Source organism: Dipodomys merriami, unplaced genomic scaffold, assembly GCF_024711535.1.
Source record: "Dipodomys merriami isolate MVZ:Mamm:240054 unplaced genomic scaffold, mDipMer1.0.p SCAF_1, whole genome shotgun sequence".
Lineage (NCBI taxonomy): Eukaryota > Metazoa > Chordata > Mammalia > Rodentia > Heteromyidae > Dipodomys > Dipodomys merriami.
In genome coordinates this window covers 102022893-102048701 of record NW_027202270.1, presented here as the reverse complement: position 1 = coordinate 102048701, position 25809 = coordinate 102022893, and the positions used below count along the sequence as shown (strand labels likewise).

Sequence of the window (25809 nt, the reverse complement as noted above, 5' to 3'; positions counted from 1 at the left end):
CTCTTCATTGACACTACATGATGCCTCATGACTCCCAGTGAAAAAGGCCACTGTAGTAGTAACTACAGCACCCTGGAAGACAGAAACAAAAGACAAAGAAAAAGAGAGTAACCTGCCTGTGTTGGGGACAGTAATTTAACCTGTCTATGTCAGTTTTCCATACATACAAAATAAAAACTGCAAGAAGTATTTTGATTTTTTTTTTTGTTGGTCCTAGGGCTTAATCTCAGGACCTGGGCACTGTTCCTGAACTTCTTTTGCTCAAAGGGTAGTGATCTACCACTTGAGCCCCAGTTCCACTTCCGGCTTTTTCTGTGATTAATTTCCTACCGAGATCTCAGATCTCAGATTCCTAGTAGCTAGGATTACATGTGAGAGTCATTAGCAACTGCCTGCACAAGTTTTTTTTTTTTTTTTAATTTATTTTTTTTGGTCGGTCGTGGGGCTTGAACTCTGGGCCTGGGCGCTGTCCCTCAGCTCTTCAGCTCAAGGCGAGTGCTCTACCACTTGAGCTACAGCACCACTTCTGGTTTTCTGGTGGTTTATTGGAGATAGGAGTCTCACGGTCTCTCCTGCCCGGGCTGGCTTTGAACCTCGATCCTTAGATCTCAGCCTCCTGAGTAGCTAGGATTACAGGCGTGAGCCACCAGCGCCCGGCTCTGCACAAGTTTTTAATGGAAATATTTGTAGGTTTACTATTATTGTTTAGAGAACTTCAACTCAGTAAGTTCAGATGGAGGGCCTGGTAAATTAGGCAAGGATTCCAATGTATAAGGTATAGAATTGTAGGCTGAAGAATTTGACCATTATAGAATGAAAGTTTGTAAAGATTATTGAGCAGAAAAGTAGCATAATCATTCATATCTGAGTTGTAGGAGAAAAACTGACAGCAGTGTGTAAAATAAAAGAGAGAGGGGCTGAGAATGTGGCTTAGTGATAGAGTGCCTACCTAGCATGCATGAAGACATGGATTCAATTCCTCAGTACCACATGAACAGTAAAAGCTGGAAGTAGAGCTGTTGGCTCAAGTGGTAGAGTGTTAGCCTTGAGCAAAAAAAGCTCAGGAACAGTGATCAGGTCCTGAGATCAAGCCCCAGGACTGGCATAAATAAGGTGAATCAATGGTAGAGTGCTTGCCTTGCATGCATGAGGCCCTGGGTTTGATTCCTCAGCACCACATAAGCAGAAAAATCCAGAAGTGGCGCTGCGGCTCAAGTGCTAGAACACTAGCCTTGAGCCTTGAGCTGAGGGACAATGCCCAGGCCAACTGACAAAAAATAAATAAATACATACATACGGGAGATATATGAAAAGTAAGAAAAAAAATAGGAAGTAGGCTCATGCCTACTCAGGAGGCTCTGATTTTAGGATTGTTGTTCAAAGGCAGCCCAGACAGGAAAGTCCATGAGACTCTTATCTCCAATTAACTACTAAAAATTAGGAAATGGCTGTGACTCAAAGTGGTAGAGCACTAGCCTTCAGCACAAAAGCTCAGGGACAGAGCCCATGCCTTGAGTTCAAACCCCAGGACTGGCACAAAAAAGAAATAGAGCCGGGCGCAGGTGGCTCATGCCTGTAATCCTAGCTACTCAGGAGGCTGAGATCTGAGGATCTCGGTTCAAAGCCAGCCCAGGCAGGATACACTGTGAGACTCTTATCTCCAATAAACCACTAGAAAACCAGAAGTGGGGCCGTGGCTCAAGTGGTAGAGAGCTTACCTTGAGCTGAAGAGCTGAGGGACAGCGCCCAAGCCCAGAGTAAAAGCCCCATGACCAACAAAACAAAAAACAAACAAAAAAAAAGAAATAGAAAGAGAGAGAGGAAGGAAGGAAGGAAGGAATGAAGAAAGGAAAGAAGGAAGGAAGGAAGGAATAAGGAAAGAAAGACAGAAAGAAAGGCAGAAAGACAGAAAGACAGAAAGAAAGAAAGAAAGAAAGAAAGAAAGAAAGAAAGAAAGAAAGAAAGAAAGAAAGAAAGAAAGAGGAAGCGAGGAAGCTGGGTGCCAGTGGCTCATGCCTGTAATCTTAACTGCTCAGGAGGCTGAGATCTGAGAATCACAGTTCAAAGCCAGCCTAGATAGAAAAGTCTGTGCGACTCTTATCTCCAATTAATCATGGAAAAATCCAGAAGTGGTACTGTGACTCAAGTGGTAGAGTGCTAGCCTTGAGCAAATAGGAGCCAAGGATAACACTCAAGCCCAGAATTGAATCCCCAGGACTGGCAAAAAAAAAGAAAAAAAAAAAAAGGAGTTAGTGGCAGTGGTGTTTGGCTTAATCCCAGAACTCTAGAGGTTAAGACAACAAGATCTTAAGTGCCAGGCCTGTCTGGGCTGTACAAAGACAAAAAGCTAAGTGATTATTGATTGACCTTGTTGCTCCTGTTGTCCCAGATACACAATCTGAGGACTGTGGTTCAAAGTCAGCCCCAGGCAGGAAAGTCTGTGCAACTCTTATCTCCAATTAACCACCAAAAAAGCCAGAAGTGGAAATGCGGCTCTAGTAGTAGTAGTAGCACTACAGCCCTGAGAAAAAAGGCCCATGGACAGTGCTCAGGCCTTGAGTTCAAGCTTCAGTACAAGCATGTCTGCACACACACACACAGACACACACACACACACACACACACACACACACACACACACACACACACACACACACCACGAGATCAATGAGATTATTGAAAATGTCCATAGGAGATGCTGAAGGTTATTGCTACAGAAAGGTGGGAAATGGGACCGTGTGAAGTAAAGAGAGAATTAGCTGTAGAGCAAGAGTAATTGATTCGATATGAGGAGCGAGGAAGGTTTTGAGTAGGACTGAGGTTTTTGGCTTAAACACAAAATGCTGATGTCATTAATGGAATTGAATTGCATTAGGGAATCAGGAATTATTCTCCCTGTTCTAAGAACCGCTCATTTTTATGGTGCTCCATCATTAGCACCTCAAACCCTGAGGTAGTTATTACCTCTTCGGCAGTAAAAACTTGATTATAGTCCCTGCTTTCTTACTACGTGAAGGCCCTTGGTTCCTGCAACTTCCATCGGCAAAATATTAATTGTGATTAATTATCATGACGAGATGATTTACTGTGGTTTCGTGAAAGTGCAGGCCAGGTTTTCTGCCAGAGCCCTTAGGGCACAAGAACTGGACAGCTCCCCCTCAAGGGTGGCCTTCCATGGTCTGAGCTGGCCAAGCCGCGAGTTGCCTCCAGCATGATGATCCGGATCTGCGAGCCCTCCCTGATTTAGGAGCCCGCACCTTGCGTGGAGATACCGAGAGTCCGCCTTTCTCCCTCACAGACCCCGCCCTCGCGCGCGAGGGGGCGGGGCTACTTCGTGCCCCGCCTCCAGTCCTGGCCCCGCCCCGCGTTGCCGGCTCTGTCTCACTGGCGGTGCGTGCGCGCCTGCGCCGGTCCTCGTCTCGGAGCAGCCATGATGGTGGGTGTTCTCAGCGGTGTCGATCCCCGGGCGCGCGGTGGGGGCGGCTGGCGCGGGGCGGGCGCGGGGAGTGCGCCGGCCTGACATTAATGTCTCCCTTTGTATCTTCCCCTTTCTATCCTCTCCCCGACGCGTCGGGCCCGCCGCCGACCCAGCAGGAAGGCCTGGACGACGGCCCCGACTTCCTCTCAGAGGAAGACCGCGGAGTAAGTTCTGGTTCTTTCTCTCACGCAGAAAGCCCCCCCCTCCCCGCCCCTACTCAGCTCCCCCGGTGTGGTGTGCGCAGGGGGCTCGGGCTGCGCGGCCCTCGGTCGGGATCGTCCTTTCAGTTTCCCGGGCCGCATCGCGCCCCGCCCTCCCGCAGCCCTTCCTCCCTGGGGGCCGCCGTGTTCCTGATTTCCCGGGGACCCACGGCCGCTTTTTTCTTGTCTCGGCCCGGCCTCCGACCCCGTCGTGAGCACCCTCTTCCCCTCCCGTTCCCCCCACCCCCGGGCAGGGTGCAAGTGGGGACGTGGAGGCTGGAGCTAGAACGCCCTGAGTCTTGCCACTTGGGGCCGAGAAAACACAATCTCAGACCTTCCCAGCGGCACCCGTCATTTGCTCCTTATGGACCTCGCGAAGTCCCTTCTGTCCACTCTGTTCTGTCTCTAGAGGAGACATTCACATCGCCCCTTGGCAAGGATCTTGACAGTCACCAGATCTCAGCTGTACTAAATTGTTCTACCAGATTTCACCCAGTGCTAGAGACCATAGCCTGCGCTGATCATCGCTACTTTTTCTGATAACCACCCACCCCTCCCCCCATCCTTTGCAGGGTTCTCTCTACCTTTATGGAGATACGTCTGACAAATTATAAGACTGTATTTTCCAGCGTGACATTCTGACACATTGTAAAATATTGCCTCACCTGGTTGTCCTTTTATCTCTCCCCCCCACCCTTTCTTTCTTTCTTTTTTTTGGGGGGGGGATGAGAACACTTGAGAGCTACTCTCAGCAAGTTTTAAATATACATTGTTATTAAATATAATCACCATGTTCGACATTAGGTATCCAGAACTGAACCATCTTATAACTCAGTTTGTACCCTTTGACCAGTGTCCTTCCTTATCCTCACCCGATGCCTCCTAACCTGTCCTGGTAACTACTGTTATACCTTTGGTGTCAGAAATCCTTTAACATTTCTGATTGCACCCTCTCAGCTATCCTTAAACCCCTATTTCCCTTGGGTGAAGTATGGTAATGTGTATAGTGCCTTGTTTGAATAATCACAGCAAACTTCTGTGGTTTTCTTTCCATTTCAGTTTTCCATTTTGCTTTTATTTACCCTAAATAGTGTGAGAGATATATTTGATTAGTAGATTTTTTTTGGTGGGTGACAAGACGTGGTAGGATATTGTTGTTTGTAATAGGAGATGAGGTAGTGGACATTAACTGATGACCTTTATCACTAAAGCTCTCAGGTAGTAATAAAGAGGCAGAGGATGTTGCATACTTGAAAAAAAAAATCAACCACAAATTAGCCTTTTCTGTACAAAGAAGCATTGTTTATCATTTAGACTTTCTGGTTAGTTCAAAAACATAGAATTTGTAGATTCTAAAATTTAATGTTCTTGCTTGTCACCAATGATCCATACCTATAATCTTAGCGACTCAGGAGGCTAGTGTTTGAGGATTTCGGTTCAAAGCCAGCCTGGACAAAAAGTCTGTGAGACCCTTGAGTTGAATAGCAAAATAAAATGTCAGGGCCTGGGCACAATCCCTCAGCTCTTCAGCTCAAGGTTGGCGTTCTACCACTTGAGTCAGAGCCTCACTTTTGGTTTTCTAGTGGTTAATTGGAGATTAGAGTCTCCTGGGCTGGCTTTGAATTGCTATCCTCAGATTTCAGCCTCCTGAGCAGCTAGAATTACAGGTGTGAGCCACCAGTGCCCGGCAAGTTGTTTTTGTTTTTGTTTTTTGTTTTTTAAATATTTGCATTGTTGGAGTAGAAAGTAGAATATTTTCTCCCTTTCTTTGTTCTTGTTTTGCATTACTGCAAATTGAACCTAGGATCTAGTGCATGCTGGGCAAGTGCCCTATCATTCAAGTCAAACCCCCAGCCAAGCCTGTTTACTTTTTTTTTTTTTGGTCAGTCATGGGTCTTGAACTCTGGGCCTGGGCATTGTTCCTCAGCCCTTCAGCTCAAGGCAAGTGCTCTACCACTTGAGCCACAATGCCACTTCTGGTTTCCTGGTGGTTTATTGGAGATAAGAGTCTCATGGACTTCCCTACCCAGGTTGGCTTTGAACCGAGGTCCTTAGATCTCAGCCTCCTGAGTAGCTAGGATTACAGGCATGAGCCACCATTGCCTGGCTTATTTTTTTATTTTTTTTTTAGAGATGGCCTGGCTAACTTTGCCCTGACTGGTCTCCAACATACAGTCCTCTGTCTCCACCTACCTTTTATTATTATTATTATCTTTAAGTGGTTATACAAAGAAGTTCCCATTCTGCAAAATAGTATATGAATACAAAGTGTCTGATAACATTGTCACCCATCGCTCCTAACCCACCCCTTCTCTCACTTTTCTTCCTTTTTGTTTTTTGAGATTAGGTGATTAAATAAATTTCACATATTTCACAGTATTGTGGATAGTGATACTTGGTTAAAGTCACAAACACATTTTAACCTTCACAAGGCAAATTGTCATTGTCATGGTCTATAAAGTTTGTGAATTCTAGGAGCTTTGAAAATACCGTTATTTCTTCCACATCAGGTAATACATTTCTTTCCTTTTGCTTAGTGTAAACTGTTCCTTCTTTCCCTCTCATTCCTGCCTTCCCATCATTGTCTGTCTCTATCTTTCTAACAGCTAATATTACAGATGTGCATCAACACACCAAGTAAAAGTAGAATATTTTCTGATGAATATTAGTGTTAATGGCGTTATGCTTTTGTAAAAAAAATGCTAATAGAAATAAAAACACTTAAGTAACATGTCTGTAAACTTTTTTCACATGTTGTGAAGTTAAACAGGGAGGAATAGAAAGAGCATGCTTTACCAGGAAAGTCATACTGAATTTTTTTTTGGCCAGTCATGGGGCCGTGGACACTGTCCCTGAGTTGCTTTTTTTTTTTTTTGCCAGTACTGGGGACTTGAACTCAAGGCCTGGGCACTGTCTCTGAGCATTTTGTTCAAGGCTAACACCGTACCAGTTGAGCCTCAGTGCCATTTCTGGCTTTTTCTGTTTATGTGGTACTGAGGAATCAAACCCAGGGCTTCGTGCATGTGAGGCGAGCATTCTCCCACGAAGCCACATTCCCAGTCTGTGTTACTGAATCTTACAGTTGAAACTGTTTTTTGTTTTTGTTTTGTTTTTTTTGGTTGGTCATGGGGCTTGAAATCTGGGCTTGGGTGCTGTCCCTGTGCTCTTTAGCTCAAGGTGAGCGTTCTACCACTTGAACCACAGCACCACTTCTGGTTTTCTGAGAGGTTTATTGGAGATAAGAGAGTCTCACCGACTTTCCTGCCCAGGCTGGCTTTGAATCGTGATCCTCAGATCTCAGCCTCCTGAATAGCTAGGATTACAGGCGTGAGCCACTGGTGCCTGGCACAGATTGAAACTTATAAAAGTAGAAAAAATAATCTAGGAACATAGCTTAGTGACAGAGTGCATGGGAAGGTCTTAGACTTGATCCTTAAAAAGTAAAACAACAAAAAAAATATGAGTTAGAAAGCTTTTAGAATTTCATGTGGAAATGTCCACATTTTTGTTATTTTTGTTCAGTAGAACTGAATGAATCATAATAATAATTACAGCATGGTGATGTAGTAAGCATTGTTTAAGGTCCTCTCATTCATCTGAACCTTAATGCCCCCCTTTGATAAATAAGAAGTCCAAACCTCAGAGAAACTGGGTTGTCTTGAGGCCATACAACAGTTTCGGACATGGGAACCAGTGTATGTTTCTCAAGTGGCCTGAAATACTTGGACCAGAATCTTCTAGGGTAGGGTTGGAGGCTTGTCTCCATGTAGAGCAAGCCAGGGCCTTGAATTCAAACTTCAGTATCACACACACACACACACAAATCTCCTGGGGTGAGCAATGTCTGTTAGGTAAGTAGTACCCTCCTGTAAAATTCTAGTACTTGTTGTGGAGATGGAGGATGGAATTTCTGCAATTTGTCTCAAAAACAAACCCTACTCAAACCAAAATTGCCTAAGATATTTGAAAAGCAAAACAGAAACTAGTAGATTCTGGCCCTTACTAAAATAGAGTCTTTTGGAGTTGGAGAGGAGAGATTATGGCTTTTGTGTGTGTGCAGGTGGAGGTGGGGGGTTTACCAGTTTGAACTGACGGCCTCATGTTCTCATTCAGGGGTTTGGGACACTTTACCACTTGAGCCACAACTCTAATCAGGCTTGCTTTTTTTTTTTTTTTTTTGCTGCTCAGTTGTTACTACAGAGTTTATGCCCAGTCTGACTTTTAAGTGTGATCCTTTAGGTCTCAGCTTTCTGAGAGTAGCTAGGATTACAGATTTGAGATCCTAGCACTTGGGTGTGTGTGTGTGTGTGTGTGTGTGTGTGTGTGTGTGTGTGTGTGTGTGTGTGTGTGTGTGTGTGTGTGTGTGTGTGTGTGTGTGTGTGTGTGTGTGTGTGTGTGTGTGTGTGTGTGTGTGTGTGTGTGTGTGTGTGTGTGTGTGTGTGTGTGTGTGTGTGTGTGTGTGTCCCCTAGGCTTACAGATTTGAGATCCTAGCACTTGGTGTGTGTGTGTGTGTGTGTGTGTGTGTGTGTGTGTGTGTGTGTGTGTGTGTGTGTGTGTGTGTGTGTGTGTGTGTGTGTGTGTGTGTGTGTGTCCCCTAGGCTCTGTCTCTGAGCTTTTTTGCTGAAGGCTATCACTCTATCACTTGAGCCACAGTTCCACTTCAGCTTTTTTGGTGCATATTTGGAGATAGTCTCTAGATTTTCCTGCCAGAGCTGACTTCAAACCTTGATCCTCAGATCTCAGCTTCTTGAGTAGCTAGAATTATTACAGGTGTGAGAGACACCAGCGTCCTCTTGGCCATGTTTTGATATCTTTAGCTGAAGCCTTTTTTTTTTTTTTTTTTTTGTCATAGGACTTGAACTCTGGGCCTGGGCGCTGTCCCTCAGCTTTTCAGCTCAAGACTAGTGCTCTACCACTTGAGCCACAGCACCACTTCCAGCTTTTTCTACTTATGTGGTGCTGAGGAATCGAACCCAGGACTCATACATGCAAGCTAAGCACTATCACTGAGTCACCTTTCCAGCGCTAGCCCCAGCATCTTAATAATAGATTTTCCTCCTTAGATGAAGGACAATGACATTATCTAGTAAATAAATGAGCCTGTTGAACTGGTCACATTTTGTTCTGATGTGCATGTTAAGTAGCATTCACACCAGAGTGATGACATAATTCCTTCTTAGCATTTGATTTCAATTCTAGGTAATATTATAATTGTTTGTAGAAATTACTATAGGTGGAGTAACCCATCTCCTGGACTCCTATCCTTGCTCCTCCTTCACAATAATAATAGTTTTTTAAGTGGAAAGCTTGTGCAAGAAACTTCTGTATCAGGCATACCCTTTATTCTCATATCAGCACACCTTGGAAATGTTTGAGCCACAGCTCTATTTACAGCTTTTTGGTGGTTAATTGGTGATAAGACTCTCATGAGCTTTCCTGTGTGGGCTGGCTTTGAACCACAATCCTCAGATCTCAGCCTCCTGAGTAGCTAGGATTACAGGTGTGAGTCACTGGACCTGGCTATTAAAAAGCATTTTTTTTAACCTTCCCACTCCCATTTTGTGGTCCTGGGATTGAATCTAGGATCTTGTGCTTATCAGACAGGCACAGGCACTCTACCCTTTGAGAACCTTCAGCTCCTCTTTGCCTTGGTATTTTTCAAGATAAGGTCTCCTTTTATGTCATGGGTAACCAGGATTTCAAGCCTCCTAATTATAATTCTCAGTGTCTCTGGGATGCCATTATGCTTCTACCCATTGTACTACCCCTATCGTTGGTGTAACAGATGTGCTACTGTGCCCAGTCATTGGTTGAAATGGAGTCCTGTGAAGTTTTTGTGAATTACAGGCTTGAGCCTCCATACCTAGCCTGGACCCATTCTTTTTTGGAATAATAGGAAAAAAACCTCTTAGGCTAGCATTCATCATTGTTCATAACTGTTTCTGGATGGCTTTAATATGCCACCCTTACCACCCACACATACATACTTTATAGTCTACTTATCATTGCAAAGACCTCTGTATTTTATTTTATTAATTATTATTTTTTTTTCTTTTGCCAGCCCTGGGGCTTGAACTCAAGGCTTGGGCATGGCCCCTGTGCGTCTTTTGTTCAAGGCTAGCATTCTACCACTTGAGCCACAGTACCACTTCCAGCTTTTTCTGTGTATGTGGTACTGAGGAATCAAACCCAGGACTTCATGCATGCTATGCAAGCACTCTATCACTAAGCCACATTACCTAGCCCATGTATTTTATTTATTTAGGTCAGTTGTGGGACTTGAACTCAGGCCTGTATGCCGTCCCTGACCTCTTTTGCTCAAGGCTAGTGCTCTACCACTTTGCCACGGCTCTACTTCTGTTTTTCTGGTGGTCAATTGGAGATAAGAGTCTTGAGACTTTCCTGTCCAGGCTGGCTTTGAACCGCCATCCTCCAATCTGGGTCTCCTGAGTTAGAAGGATTACAGGCATGATCCAGACCAGTGCCCGGCTTCACCTTCACCTACCACCTTTTCTTATTTTTCAAGACTTGTCCAAATGTTTATACTTTGTATCTACATGGCATTAAACTTAAATATACTCCAAGTTTATTGGTAATTATCTCAGGTTAAAAAATGTGACCTACTGTTATCTGAGGATAAAAGAGGTGAATGAGATAAAATTCCTGTTCTGAGGTCATCACAATGGAGTGGGGGAGGTAGAATTATAATGCCTTTTTTAAAATGTTATGAGAATACAAAGGAGAGAGAACAACTAGGGATGAGTAGTAATAAAGACATAGAATGCAGGGCTTCCCAATGAGATTGATAAAAAAAAAAAAAAAGAAAGAAAAGGATGTGGGATTTGAGGCATGGCATAAGTATTTAGAGCCTGCTTAACAAGCATGAAGCCCTGAGGTTTTACCACTAAATAGATAAAACAGTAGACACATAAAACAATTTGACTTTTGTTTCCTTCTGACTTTTTTTTGTTGTTGTTTAATCAGTCGTGGGCCTTGAACTCTGGGCCTGGGTGCTGTCCCTGAGCTCTTCAGCTCAAGGTGAGCACTTTACCACTTGAGCCACAACACCAGGTATATGCCAGGTATTAACTCAGTTCTCCATATGAAGTCTGCTGCTGTTACTCCTGCTTTGGGAAGAAATATAGATTAGGAAAGATGAAATATCTGCCCAAGGTCATAGCCAATAGGAGCTATAGTTAGACACAAGTAGTTGGGCTCTGGGTCTCAGCTCTGAATATTCATATTACCAAAATGAGCTTGCCCTGAAATATTGACCTCAGGACTAGGGGGATGTTGTGGGTTCTGGGAAAATGGGAGCAGGGCCTATCAGTAGAAAGGTTAGCCTATATGGATGATTTAGTTCCTTGTGGGGTATGGTTTACAAGGTAGATGTGGCTAATAGAGAGAAGAATGTGTATAAAGTGCATAATGATAAAGTCTCCAGGCAGTGGGAAGTAGGGCTAGGAAGGTGGCTCAGTGGTAGAGTGCTTACCTAGAATGCATGAGGCCCTGGGTTTGATTCCTCAGCACCACATAAACAGAAGAAGCCAGAAGTGGCAATGTGGCTCAAGTGGTAGAGCACTAGCCTTGAGTTGAAGAGTGCGGGGCGGGCTGGGAACGTGGCTCAGTGGTAGAGCGCTTGCCTTGCATGCATGAGACCCTGGGTTTGATTCCTCAGCACCACATAAGCAAAAAGAAAAAAGCTGGGGGAGCTGGGAAGGTGGCTCAGTGGTAGAGTGCTTGCCTTGCATGCCTGAGGCCCTGGGTTTGATTCCTCAGCACCACATAAGCAAAAAGAAAAAAGCCAGAAGTAGCCTTGAGCTGAAGAGCTGAGGGACAGTGCCCAGGCCCAGAGTTCAGGCCCCACGACCGGACCCCCCTCCCCCCCCAAAAAAAAAGCCGGAAGTGGTGCTGTGGCTCAAGTGGTAGAGCGCTAGCCTTGAGCCGAAGAGCTGAGGGACAGTGCCCAGGCCCAGAGTTCAGACCCCACGACCAGACCCCCCCCTCCAAAAAAGAAAAAAGCCGGAAGTGGTACTGTGGCTCAAGTGGTAGAGCACTAGCCTTGAGCTGAAGAGCTGAGGGAGAGCGCCCAGGCCCAGAGTTCAGGCCCCAAGACCGGACCAAAAAAAAAAGAGTGCAGGGTGAGCACCCAGGCCCAGAGTTCAAGCCCCACAACCAACAGCAACAACAAAAAAAAACAAAGAGGAAATGTTGAGTTATGCCAAGGAAAAATACTGTACAGAGGCCAAGAAGACTGAAAAATATCATTGGGTTTGGAAATTAGTTACTCAGTGGGAAAGTTTTGTGATAACAAGGCCGGACTTGAATAGAAGAGCAGTATGTGATTAGATCCTTTTGCAAATAGGAAGATCAAATGATCAGGTGGACAGCTTAGACCCGTATGAAGTACTGAGAGGGCAAAGATAGTATTAAGGCTACATTTATATATTTATAGAAAGATATGTTGGTAGATCTGAGGGAAAGACAGCTGCTGGCATTTGCCTTCCTGGTATATGAGAGGCAAGGTCACTTGCTGAGAGTGAGGTAGTATTGTAGAAGGCTGACATGGGAAAAGATTGGAATAGTTGCTGTAGGAATCAGGAAAGTTGAGCATACCTATTTGGGATTATAGAGTGGTTTTAAAAATCGAGTGCAGTTTAGAGAACTTTCAGTGAACCAGTAAAAATGGTTGTGACTTTACCCATACTCAGCAGCTAAATGTAAAAGCAAGGATAGTTGATGATTAAGTTGATCCTGAGTGAGAACTTTTTTTTCTCTGTGCTGGTACTGGACCTTAAACTCGGTCTTGCCCTGTCCCTTAGCTTTTTCACTCACAGCTGGTTCTCCACCAGTTGAGCACAGTTCCACTTTACTGGTTAATTGGAGGTAAGAATCTCCAGGATTTTTCTGCCCAGGCTGGCTTTCAACCTCAATCCTCAGACTTCATCTTCCTAAGTACCTGAGCTGGCTTTGAACTCCTAATCCTGCCTTAGCTTCCTTCATGCTGGGATTATAGGTATATGCCACATTGTCCACAAAAACAACAGGTTGGAAGCCTGCTCAGGCAGGAAGTTCATGAGACTCTTAACTCCAATTAACCACCAGAAAACTGGAAGTGGCGCTGTAGTCCAAAGTGGTAGAGTGCCAGCCTTGAGCGAAAAAGCTCAGGGACAGTGCCAGGCCCTAAGTTCAAGCCCCATGACCGACCCCCCCCAAAAAAAAGATTAAATGCATATTGCTATATTGCCTAGCTTCAAATGTTTACATTTTATTGGTAATACTGACTTTGTAAATATTATAATCTTTGTCCTAATGGAGTTGAATTCTAGTCAGGGAGGGCCATTATACAGTAAAAAGTGTATTACATGGTAAATAAATGCTGGAAACAAAGGAGGGATAGGGATTGTTAGGTAGGGAGAGTACAGTGATTTGAGCTGTGGTTTTAGACTGGGTGGTAAGGAAAGCCTTCCTGAGAAAGACTTTAAGACTTGAAGGAAACCTTTCAAGTGCATACAACTAATCTTAGAAACTGAGGAGGCTGAGATCTGAGGATTATGGTTTGAGGCCAGCTCGTATAGACAAATCTGTAAGACTCCTAAATTGACCAGCAGAAAGAAGCTGGAAATGGTTCAAATGGTAGAGTGCCAGCTGTGAGTGAAAAAGCTTAGTAAGAGCATGAGACTTTTAGTTTAAGTCCCAGCGTTGGCAAAGAAAGAAGGGGAGAGGGTAGAGAAGAGCTGGGAGGGGAAGAAGGGAAGAAAAAGAAGAGGAGGAGCAGGGAAAGGAAGTGAGCCATGCAGGTAGATATCTGGGGGCAGAATGTTCGGGGCAGAATTGTATCTCTGACTCTAGTTCTGCCATGTGTCTCCTGAATTGGCAGTGTGCTTATATGTTCAAGGAATAGCAAGGCAAAACCATATGGCAGGAGTGCTGTGAGCCAGGAGCATAGTGAATTAGATAGAGATCGTGTCAGGTGGAGCTTTTACAGTGCCTGCTGGACCAATATAAGGGCTTTAACTTTTCTACAGTGTGAAGCCCTTGTATTTTGAATACAGGAACGGTTGTAGTTTATTAAGATCATGGTGGGCAGAAGCCAGAGACCAGTGGGATAACTATTGGAATAACCAAAGTTACTTTTGGTGTTCTCTTTGGCAAAAGAGAACTGAATTCTTAAAATTTATTTTTCTTTTGTGTATGTGTGCTAGTCCTGGGACTTGAATTCAGGGTCCAGGTTCTGTCCCTGGCTTTTGGGCTTTTTGGCTTTTGTGCCACTTGAGCCATACCTTCACTCCTAGCTTTTTGGTGGTTAATTGGAGATAGGAGTTTCAAAGCCTTTCCTTCCCAGGCTGGCTTTGAACCTTGATCTTCAGATTTCAGCCTCCCGAATAGCTAGGATTATAGGGGTACACCACCCTACTTGCATTTTTTCTTTTTTTTGATAGTTGTAGGGCTTGAAATCAGGGCATGGGCATTGTCCCTGAGCTTTTTTGTTCAAGGCTAGTGCTCTACCACTTTGAACCACAGCACTACTTGGTTTTCTGGTGATTAATTAGAGTCTCACAGACTTTCCTGTCAGAGCTGGCTTTGAACTGCAGTCTTCAGATCTTAGCCTTCTGGGTAGCTAGGATGATAGCCATGAGCCACTGGTGCCCAACTCAAATTACTTTTTAATCAAACTTTTTTGTTTACTCCATATTGTCTGTACTAGTCTTTTGACTAGAACGACAGATCTTTAAGTCTGTCTCTGACAAAGTACAAAGTTTATTGGCCCAGATAAAGATTAAACCACTGAATGTAGTCAAGTGGAAAATTTCTTCTGAACTCACTAGTTGAGGAAAGTTAATTAAAGTTGGAGATTCATAGGTTGTTTGCATTATAGCTTTTTTCTTTAATAAAATTTACAGATTTTTATGTAATTAATACTAAATTTGTAACATAATATTGTTTTTTTTTTGGGTCCAGTGGTGGGGCCTGAACTCTGGGCCTGGGTGCTGTCCCTCAGCTCTTCAGCTCAAGGCGAGCGCTCTACCACTTGAGCCATAGCACCACTTCCGGCTTTTTTCTTTTTGCTTATGTGGTGCTGAGGAATTGAACCCAGGGCCTTGAGCATGCAAGGCAAGCGCTCTACCACTGAGCCACCTTCCCAGCCCCTGTAACATAATGTTTTATCAAATCTAAGATACAGTTAAATGAAACATCTTGCTTTTTGTGATTCTGGGTATTCACCTTAGAGCTTCACACTTGTAGGCAGGAGCCTTTTTGCTTTAGTCATTTTTCAAGTTATTTTTAAATTAGTTTTTATTAGGTAGTTGGATAAAGGGATTTCAATTTTATAAGTCAGGTTATGAGTGCATCTTGATCAAATGTTTTGGTTTTTTTCCCCCTTTTTGTGCCCCTTCTGGGGCTTGAACTCGGCCTGAGCGCTGTTTTTAAGCTTTTTTGCTTTACCACTTGAGCCATAGCTCCACTTCTAGCTTTTTTGGTAGTTGGAGATATGAGTCTCTTAGGCTTTCCTGCCCCAGCTGGCTTCAAATCATGACTCTCAGATCTCAGCCTTTGAGTAGCTAAGATTATAGATATGAGCTATTGTCACTTAGCAAGTAGTTTTTTGTTGAATAGTGTTTATGCTTTGGATGGCCTGGATTATGATCCTCCAGTTTACACTTAATACAAAGCTCGGATGTGGTTGTATGCCAGTACCTCTAACTTTCATTGGTCAGGATGAGATTTTCAAATTTTTTGCTTGGGCTGGCCTCCAACAGCAATCTTCCACATCTCTGCTTCTTGAGTAGCAAGGATTGTAGGCATGAGCCACCAGTGCCCAGCGAAAGATCTTTTACTATATACTTTTGCCAGTGCCTAGTGAAAGCCCTTCTTTAATGTAGATATATAGATAAAATGAGCTTTAGTACTTTCTTAGATTTAGAAGGAAGAAAATTATTACCAGTTAATTTGTAATTTGCCATCAGTTGAAAGATAGATCTATTGCAAATGTATTAAAATATAAATATACACATCTAGAGTTGATGAAATGGAGCAATTAACTTTCAGTGAAATTGTGTGATGTGAGAGATTAACATTGTAGAGACTGGCTTTTCTATTATACACCCTAGTTATTAGAGAAAGGATGTTAGTTCGATTCCTCAGCAACACATAAGCAGAAAAAGTCAGAAGTGGCACAAGTGGTAGAGCGCTAGCCTTGAGCTGAAGAGCTGAGGAACAGTGCCCAGGCCCAGAGTTCAGGCCCCACGACTGGAAAAAAAACAAACCAAAACAAACAAAACAACTAGCAAGACCTTATCTCCAAGAACAATCTGGGCATAATAGATCATAGCTGTAATTCCAGCCACACAGAGGCATAGATAGGAGGATTGTTATTTCTGAAGTCAAGGGAAGCATGGATGAAATTTTAAGAATTTAGTGTAGGAGCAGGGGATATTATTGAATGGTAGAGCACTTACCTAGCAGGTACAAGGCCCTATGTTCTTCCTTGGCATTGTAAGTGGGAAAATCATCTCATTGACAGCAAATGGAAGCTCTTAAGTAGGCAACTTACCCAGTTCTTCAAATGCATTGAAGCTTATATAGCATTATTTTTGGCTTTATGTTAGTATATTTTTCTTAGTACATCACATATTTGTAATATGTTTATATTTGCTAATTGCGGTGTATATTCCTGAATTAAAAGAAGCAGTATTTTTTCCTTTTACACTGAAAGGTAGGCACATTCCTTAAATTAGAATACTTGAACTTTAATGTCCCATCTTCTTGGAAAATAGTTTTCTTTTTAGATGAAATGATAACAGATGGTGATTAGCTAAGTGGTGTGTGCAAAGCTTACTTTAATTAAACAGTATAGAATAAAAATTGGTTAAGGTAATAGCATTACCCCAAACCATGCTGCATTGTAGATGTGTAGATAAAATGAGCTTCACTACTTTTTTTAGATTTGAGATTCTTCATTTTTTGTGTAGTCTTATTGTCAGAGAAGAATTAAGTTGCATGAAAGCACACAGAGCCAGTGTGGTTCATGCCTGAATCCTAGCCCTTGAGAATTGAAGGCCGGAGTTTAAGTCCTGCCAAGGCTACATAACAAAACCTTGTTAAAATAAAAATAAAGAATAAAATTTTAATTAAAGTATTCATTTATTTTTCTAGCTTAAAGCAATAAGTGTAGATCTTCAAAGTGATGCTGCTCTACAGGTGGACATTTCTGATGCTCTTAGTGAAAGAGATAAAGTAAAATTCACTGTACATACAAAGGTAAATGAGATTTTGTATTATTTTAGCTATTGTGTTAATATTGTGCTAATGTTATGTTTGAGTAAAAAGGTTCTTTTTGTGCTGGTCCTAGGACTTGAACTCAGAGTCTGGGTGCTCTTGAGCTTTTTTTTTTTTACCCTCTTAAAGCTACTGTTTTACCACTTGAGCCACTGCTGCTCTACTTACGGCTTTTTAGTGAAATCATGACCTGAGTGCAGTTCCTGCGCTTTTGTGCTTAAGGCTAGTGTTCTACCACTTGATCCATACCTCTATTTCTGTTTTTTTGGCGATTAATTGGAGGTAAGAGTCTATATTTATCTGCCTGGGATGGCTTTGAGGTGAGAGTCTCATATCTCAACCTCCTGATTTGCTAGGGTTATAGGTGTAAGCCTATAGTGCTCGACTCAACAGGATAATTTTTCTTTTCTTTTCTTTTCTTTTTTGTGGGTCTGGTTGTGGGTCTGAACTCTGGGCCAGGCGCTGTCCCTCAGCTCTTCAGCTCAGGGCTAGCGCTCTACCACTTGAGCCACAGCGCCACTTCCGGCTTTTTTTTTCTGCTTATGTGGTGCTGAGGAATTGAACCCAGGGCCTCATGCATGCAAGGCAAGCGCTCTATCACTGAGCCACCTTCCCAGCCCTCAACAGGATAATTTTTAAGTGATGGGAGCAGTACAATATGCTAACTACCTATCCGCTCACTTTCCCAAAAAGGGGAAAATAGTTTTTCAGCTTATCATGTATAGTTTAAAGTCTCTGATAGTCTTTGTATTTAAAATCAAGGACCTAAAATGTTTATTAAACATTACATCTTAGTGTAATTTTGATTTTTATTCACAAGAATCTCATATCTTTGTAGAGTTCATTGCCAAATTTTAAGCAAAATGAGTTTTCTGTTGTCCGACAACATGAAGAATTTATCTGGCTTCATGATTCCTTCGTTGAAAATGAAGACTATGCAGGTTACATTGTAAGTACAAAGATTTCATTTTCTAGAAGCATTTTTAGATACTTATGTGTTGTAATCTTGTTTAGCATTTTTTACTTACCAATTGATTTTTCAAACTGCTAGTTACAAAACACTGGGCTAGTGTGTGTGTGTGTGTGTGTGTGTGCGTGTGTGCGTGCGTGCGTGCGTGCGTGCGTGTGTGCGTGTGCGCACATGCGCGCGCTAGAACTAAGGCTTGAACTCAGGGCCTTTAACTCTCTTTTAGCTTTTTTGTACAAGGCTGGCACTCTTCCACTTGAGTCACACCTCCACTGCTGGTTTTTTGCTGGCTAACTAGAGATAAGGGTCTCAGAGGCCTGATCTGGCTTTGAACCTCGATCCTCAGATCTCAGTCTTCTGAGTAGCAAGGGTTACAGGCATGAGCCACCAAACCCTGCAAGGCTATTACCTTTTTTTTTCTTTTTGTCTGTTGTGGGCCCTGAACTCTGGGCCTGGGAGCTATCCCTCAGCTCTTCAGCTCAAGGCTAGCACTACCACTTGAGCCACACCACTTCTGGCTTTTTCTGTGTTTGTGGTATTGAAAAATCCAACCCAGGGCCTCATGTATGCAAGGTAAGCACTCTACCACTGAGCCACCTTCCCAGCCTGGCTATTACCTTTTATCCTAAATTATCTTCTTATCTTGTTCAGAACTGAGATTTATTTAATTTGTTGTTATTATTCTTGGTGGTGGTAATGGATGTGGTGCTTGAACTCAGGACCTAGGCATTGTCCCTGAGCTGTTTTGCTCAAGGCTAGTCCTCTACCACTTTGGGCCACAGCTCCATTCCAGTTTTTTGGGGGTAAATTGGAGATAAGAAATTCACGAATTTTCTTGCCTGGGCTTGAACTATGATCCTAAGATCTTAGCCTCCAGAGTAACTAGGATTATAGGCATGCACCACCAGTGCCTAGCTAAGCTTAAATTTTTAATGCTAGAATGTCAACAGTCTTCTCCTTGGGAATTTACTGAAGGGACTATTAAATGTAACTAAGAGAACCATACTGGTTCTTTGAACTCTTAGGCAGATGGATACTAAGAAATAGAAGGCTCTGTAAGATGTTGTAATAAAAAATACATCTTACGTGCTTGCCTTGGCAGCATGTATACTAAAATTGGAACAATACAGAGAGGATTAGCATGGCCTTGTACAAAAAAAGAAAAAACAACCCTTACTCAGCCTCAGCTTTTGACCAGATAGTTGGGAAAATTAGTTTTTTTGTTTGTTTGTTTGTTTTTTGTTTTTTTTGGGGGGGTCCGGTCATGGGGCCTGAACTCTGGGCCTGGGTGCTGTCCCTCAGCTTTTCGGCTCAAGGCTAGCACTCTACCACTTGAGCCACAGCTCCACTTCCGGCTTTTTTCTTTTTACATATGTGGTGCTGAGGAATCGAACCCAGGGCCTCTGGCATGCAAGGCAAGCACTCTACCACTGAGCCACCTTTCCAGCCCCGGGAAAGTTAGTTTTTATATAATTTCCCTAAAATCATTGTGACATTATCCCATTTCTGTCCTTGTGGCCAGCACTACTTTTCAGTCATTTGTTTCAGATTTTTATTTTTTATGTTTTGCTAGTCTGGAGCTTGAACTCTGGGCCTGGATTCTGTCCGTGAGCTTCTTTTGCTCAAGTCTAGCACTTGACCACTTGAACCACAGCACCACTTCTGGCTTTTTCTGGGCAATATATCGGAGATAGACATCTCATGGACTTTCCTGCCCTGGCTGGCTTTGAACCTCAGTCCTCATATCCCAGCCTCCTGAGTAGCTAGGATTATAAGCATAAGCCACTGGTGCCGACTTATAACTCAGGTTTTAGTGAATGAAAAGTGGTGGTTTTCTTTTTTTATCCTATTCTTATCTTTCCTCTCTTACAAGATAGTACTTTTTCACTACTTTTGTCTTTTACAGGTTAAATGCTCCTCATAGACTAAGAGTGTGTGTGTGTGTGTGTGTGTGTGTGTGTGTGTGTGTGTGTGTGTGTGTGTGTGCGTGCGTGCGTGCGTGCGTGCGTGCGTGCGTGCGTGCGTGCGTGCGTGCGTGCGTGCGTGCGTGCGTGCGTGTGTGCGCGCGCGTGCGCGCGCGCGTGCTTGCCTGTCTTGGGCCTTGAACTCTGGGCCTGGGCACTGTCCCTCATCTCTTCAGCTCAAGGCTAGCACTCCACCACTTGAGCCATAGCACCACTCCGGCTTTTTCTGCTTAAGTGGTGCTGAGGAATCGAACCAGGGCCTCATGTATGCAAGGCAAGCACTCTACCACTGAGCCACCTTCCCAGCCCCTAGCATGACTTATTAATCTTTATAAAACCTGTGTTCAGCTCAGCATTATGCCTGGCCATATAGTAATAACTCAACAAAAATGTGTTCAACCATACTTGATATTTTCTAACCCTGTTGCTTTCTTGGTACAACACTTTTCCTCCTTTCTACTCTTCCTGCCCTTTTTTTCTCCTTCCTTTTTGTTACAGTACAAGGGATTAAATCCAGGACTTTGTGCTTGCTAAGCAAGTTCTCTATCCTTGAACCATACCCCCATCCCTTCTTTCAGACTTTTCTTTTTTTACTTTCCTATGATCTCAATTGTTCTTTTTTTTATTTTTATTTTTTTGGGTCCGGTCATGGGGCCTGAACTCTGGGCCTAGGCGCTGTCCCTCAGCTCTTCAGCTCAAGGCTAGCGCTCTACCACTTGAGCCATAGTGCCACTTCCGGCTTTTTTCTTTTTTGATTATGTGGTGCTAAGGAATTGAACCCAGGGCTTCAGGCATGCAAGACAAGCGCTCTACCACTGAGCCACCTTCCCAGCCCCTCAATTGTTCTCTTTAGCTTCTTTTTCTTTTTTCTTTTTTTTGGTCGGTTGTGGGGCCTGAACTCTGGGCCTGGGCGCTGTCCCTCAGCTCTTCAGCTCAAGGCTAGCGCTCTACCACTTGAGCCACAGTGCCACTTCCAGCTTTTTTCTTTTTGCTTATGTGGTGCTGAGGAATCGAACCCAGGTCCTCATGCATGTAAGGCAAAGCACTCTACCACTGAGCCACCTTCCCAGCCCTTCTCTTTAGCTTCTGTCTTTCATTTTACCCTTAATAATTCTTACACATAAGCCTCTCTTCTAAGTTAATTTTTTTCTCATATCAAGTTCTTAAATGAAATGTATTGTCTACATCTTATGTTTTTATTTAAGTGTTTACTTTTTATTCAGTGCTTACTTCTTGTCTGTGGATCACTAGAATGAGGTTTGTCATTACTTTCTGTCTTGTTATTGTAAAGTCTTGCTTCTGGTACAATCTTTCAGTTCAAGATCCCCCAACTCTTTTTTTTTTTTTTTCTTGGTGCTGATCCTGGGGCACTGTCTAAGCTTTTTTGCTCAAGACTAGAGCTCTGTTACTTGAGCCACAATTCTACTTTTAGGTATTTGCTACTTACCTACTATAATCTCTTAGATTTGTCTGCCTAGGCTAGCTTTGAACCTTGATCTTCAGATCTCAGCCTCCTGAGTAGCTAGGATTTACAGGCATGAGCCACTAGTGCCCAGCAAACCAATATGTAGTTAGGATTCTTTTTAATATCTCTTGCTGGATAGTATTGTTAGTATTCATTTATTTTCTTTAAAAAAAATCACACAGGGTCTGGGAAGGTGGCTCAGTGGTAGAGTGCTTGCCTTGCATGCATGAGACCCTGGGTTTGATTCCTCAGCACCATATAAGCAAAAAGAAAAAAAGCTGGAAGTGGCGCTGTGGCTCAAGTGGTATAGAGCACTTGCCTTGAGCTGACGAGCTGAGGGACAGCGCGTAGGCCCAGAATTCAGGTCCCACGACCGGACCCAAAAAAAAAAAAAAAAAAAGAAATCACACAGGCCCAGCGCTGATGGCTCACGCTTGTAATCCTAGCTACTCAGGAGGCTGAGATTAGAGGATCACAGTTCAAAGCCAGCCCGGTCAGAAAAGTCCATGAGACTCTCCAATAAGCCACCAGAAAACCAGAAGTGGCGCTGTGGCTAGCCTTGAGCTGAAGAGCTGAGGGACAGTGCCCAGGCCCAGAATTCAAACCCCATGACTGACTATAAAAAAAAATTACTGGGGCTGAGAAGATGGCTTAGTGGTAGAGCACTTGCCTTGCATGCTCAAGGTCCTGGGTTCAATTCCTCAGCACCACATAAGAAAAAAGCTGGAAGTGGCACTGTGGCTCAAGTGGTAGAGTGCTAGCCTTGAGCTGAAGAGCTGAGGGACAGCGCCCAGGCCCAGAGTTCAGGCCCCACGACCGGACCCAAAAAAAAAAAAATTACTTTGGTATTTAATTATAACCTTTGCCTACTTCTGAAAAATGTATGAGTATTTGCTGCAAATACTCATTCAGTATGTAGTAAATCACAGCTTAGTTACATATGATTTTGAAAATACTGGGAAGAAATCTGCAAGTTGATAGTTGAGAATTATTCCAATACCTAGAAAATAGTATTATGTTGTATTTCCTGTTTGGTGAAAGGACCTCAAGAGTGTCAATTGATCTTGTGAAATTCTTTAATCTGAATTTGGCTATTGCTGGTGCTCAGTTAACTTAGGATAACCTTAGCTTTCTCAAACATAGCCTTTGATGGTTGCAGTGCTACGGTGTGAAACGAAATGAAATAGTCCCATAAAACTAATGATAGGTTTTTTTTTTTATAGATCCCACCGGCACCACCAAGACCTGATTTTGATGCTTCAAGGGAAAAACTACAGAAGCTTGGAGAAGGAGAAGGGTCGATGACAAAGGAGGAATTCACAAAGATGAAACAGGAATTGGAAGCGTATGTGATGGTTTTTGTTATTGGCCTTTGTTAATTGTGCTTGTTTTCATGCCTTTTTTTGTGCTCTCTTATATCCCATTCTTTAGTATTTCACCATATCTTTTTGAAAGACACAAGTTTAAGTCATCCAGCTAGTGTTAATGATCATGATCAGAGCCTACAGGAAAATTACAGAATAATCTCCATTGTAAACTTTTTATGGTTTTAAGTGACTGAAAATTGAAAACCAAGGATCTAAAAACTTATTTAAAAAAAGCAGTAGAGCAAAATATAAATTGTCTTTTTTTTTTATTTGTACGACCTAGGTCATACCAACTAGTTTTCTTTTTTTCAACATGTGTACACTAGTACAATTACTATTTCTCATAGATGAATATATATTGAGCAATTATCTGTTTATATATGATGGTCCCTCCTCTTCTATACATAACCTCTTCTGCCTATAATCAAAAGGAAAAGTAGCAAAATAGTGAGAGAATAGATAAGAATTGTTTTTCATTGAATGACTGGTAGTTTTGTATATACTGGAAATGCATTAAATCCTTGGAAAATTGATCATTCATTTTCTTTTTTCTTTTTTTTTATCGTTGGTCCTGGGGCTTGAACTCTGGGCCTGGGCGCTGTCCCTCAGCTCTTCAGCTCAAGGCGAGTGCTCTACCACTTGAGCCACAGAGCCACTTCCGGCTTTGTGAGTGGTTTATTGGAGATAAGAGTCTCACTGTCTTTCCTGACCAGGCTGGCTTTGAACCTCAGATCTCAGCCTCCTGAATAGCTAGGATTACAGACATGAGCCACTGGCACCTGGCTTCATTTTCTATTTTTAACATTTGCTTAAAATAAAGACTCTCCACTTTAATTAAGTGTTTGAAAGTTGGATTTGCTGTATATTCTTTTTCTGTATTTTGAGAACTGTACAGGAAATTTTCTTACATTATTGTCCATCTCATTCTGGTCATTTTTTTTCCTCTCATGCATTCCTTTTCTCTTACACTTAGATTCAGCACTCAGTTTCAGTTTTCAAGTATATTATTCACATTGCTACCGGATTCCTCTTCAGAATTCTAAATAAACTCTTAAAAAGATAATTAGTAAAGTAGATCTTTGTTAAAGCATAAAATGACAGATACGTTAAGAATTCTGTCAGTACTAAGTACAAGTAGTCTGATAGCAAGACAGATGTATACTTGAAAATTTCAGACTGAAAATTGGAAATTAGCAGGGCACATTAATATTGAAGAGTCTGTGATTTTCCAGGGGCCCTGATCATGATTCTTTTGTGGTCTGGTCAGGGGTTGGATAACAGACAACCTTGGGTTTATTCTACTGCTACCTCCATCCTCTGCATCCTTCTTTTTTGTCTTCACTGAATGACTACCCTCACAGAGATCAAACTTCTCCCAACATTGATCTGCTGGTTTGCTGGTATGTAAAACTTACCTTCTTGCCTGTAGTTGAAGCAAGAATGTTGATCCTTTTCCTTGAGTGTTTTTCCCTTTCTTAAACTGACATATGTTACTATATTGTTGCTGGAATTCATTGATAATATTAAAATACCTAAGCATATTTCTTTGCTGTAACACCAAAAAACAGTCTATAGTGTCTCTTGTATATTTGGTCATTAGATAAAAATAATTATTAACATTGAAAATATGCTTACTGAGATTTGGGGTTTGATACTTTTCCTACTAAGGTATTTTAAAAGCAATAATTGTATAGAAATTGAATTACTAAGGTTGTATAGATAATTTCTCCGGAGGTAAAAATAAACATTCCAAGGGCCTGAGTACTGTCCCTGGGCTTCTTTTTGCTCAAGGCTACTAGCACTCTATCACTTGAGCCACAGTGCTACTTCTAGCTTTTTCTGTTTATGTGGTGCTGAGGAATTGAACCCTGGGCTTCATGCATGCTGTGCAAGCACTCTACCACTAAGCCACATTCCCAGCCTATCCAATAGTGATTTTTAACATCATCTTACATAGTAAGGAAAGTTTGTAAAACTTAAAAATATTAACATTTAGATATAATAAATACTATTAACTAGCATGAATATTTTTCGGAGCTGTGTTTTGTGTATTTAACAGTTCAGTTAAAACCTTTGTTTACATGACTTATCTTTGCATTCCTAAATTTGTATTTAGAATAATCCCAAAAATATTTGCTGAAAAATTTGTTGAAAATGACTGTGGTTGATACAGATTTTTACCTTTAATTTTGTATGTTGTTTCTAGTGAATATTTGGCAATATTCAAGAAGACAGTTGCAATGCATGAAGTGTTCCTATGTCGTGTGGCAGCACATCCTATTTTGCGAAAAGATTTAAATTTCCATGTCTTCTTGGAATATAATCAAGATGTGAGTATCAAATAAATGAAAGCAGTGATGGAGATTTTTTTAAGTGTCATTGAGAAAAAGTCAGAGAGTACTTAGAAAATCACTAGGCTTTTTTTTTTTTTTTGTATAGGTCTTGAGGCTTGGACTCAGGACCTGGGCACTGTTCCTGAGCTTTTTTGTTCAAGGCTAGCACTCTACCACTTGAACCACAGCTCCACTTCTGGCTTTTTTTGGTAGTTAATTGAAGATTAGATTCTTGCCTGAGCTGGCTTTGAACCTTAATCATTAGCTCGCAGCCTCCTGAATAGCTAGGATTAAAGATACGAGGTACCAGTGCACTGGACCTTTTTTATAATTTTTTTTAATTGTTAAGGCAGTTTAAGAGTATCTTTCACTAGAGATACCAGCATTTCAGTAGCGCTTGAGTGTATTAAAGTAGTGATGATAAATGATTTTATAGGTCAAACATCTCGAATCTCAAAGTCCAAACTTTTTCAGCACCAGTATAATACTCAAAAGATTTTAGATTTTAGAGTATTTTACATTTCAAATTTTTGTATTAGGGATGCTCATTTGTTAAAGTTGTCAGATTCCATGAGCCAAAAACCTCTAAAATATGGTGCACTTCTGTTTCCAAGCATTTTGGATAAGGATACTCAACTTGTATTCAGTAGAACATTGTTAGTTTTCATCCTGAGTAGAGAACTTAAGGAAAGGAGTTATTGGGCAGGAGGCATGCTTTAGTGGAATATGCCAGCTTAGCAAGTAAAAGGCCCA

The 25809-nt window shown here is 42.2% G+C and overlaps 1 protein-coding gene and 1 non-coding gene across 2 annotated transcripts in view; both read left to right on the top strand.

Moving 5' to 3' along the window:
* The first annotated feature begins 3390 nt into the window (after window positions 1-3390).
* The window catches only part of Snx6 (sorting nexin 6), a 53478-nt gene continuing 31059 nt past the window's right edge, over window positions 3391-25809 (top strand). The window contains exons 1-6 of the mRNA XM_070026503.1: window positions 3391-3436; window positions 3595-3642; window positions 16838-16942; window positions 17799-17909; window positions 22580-22701; window positions 24930-25053. Coding sequence (XP_069882604.1) covers window positions 3431-3436; window positions 3595-3642; window positions 16838-16942; window positions 17799-17909; window positions 22580-22701; window positions 24930-25053 — 516 coding nt within the window. The 5' untranslated portion in view covers window positions 3391-3430. The remainder of the gene's footprint in view (window positions 3437-3594; window positions 3643-16837; window positions 16943-17798; window positions 17910-22579; window positions 22702-24929; window positions 25054-25809) is intronic.
* LOC138835006 (U6 spliceosomal RNA) lies at window positions 19014-19119 on the top strand. The gene has a single exon (XR_011374335.1). It is a non-coding gene; the product is annotated as a U6 spliceosomal RNA (small nuclear RNA).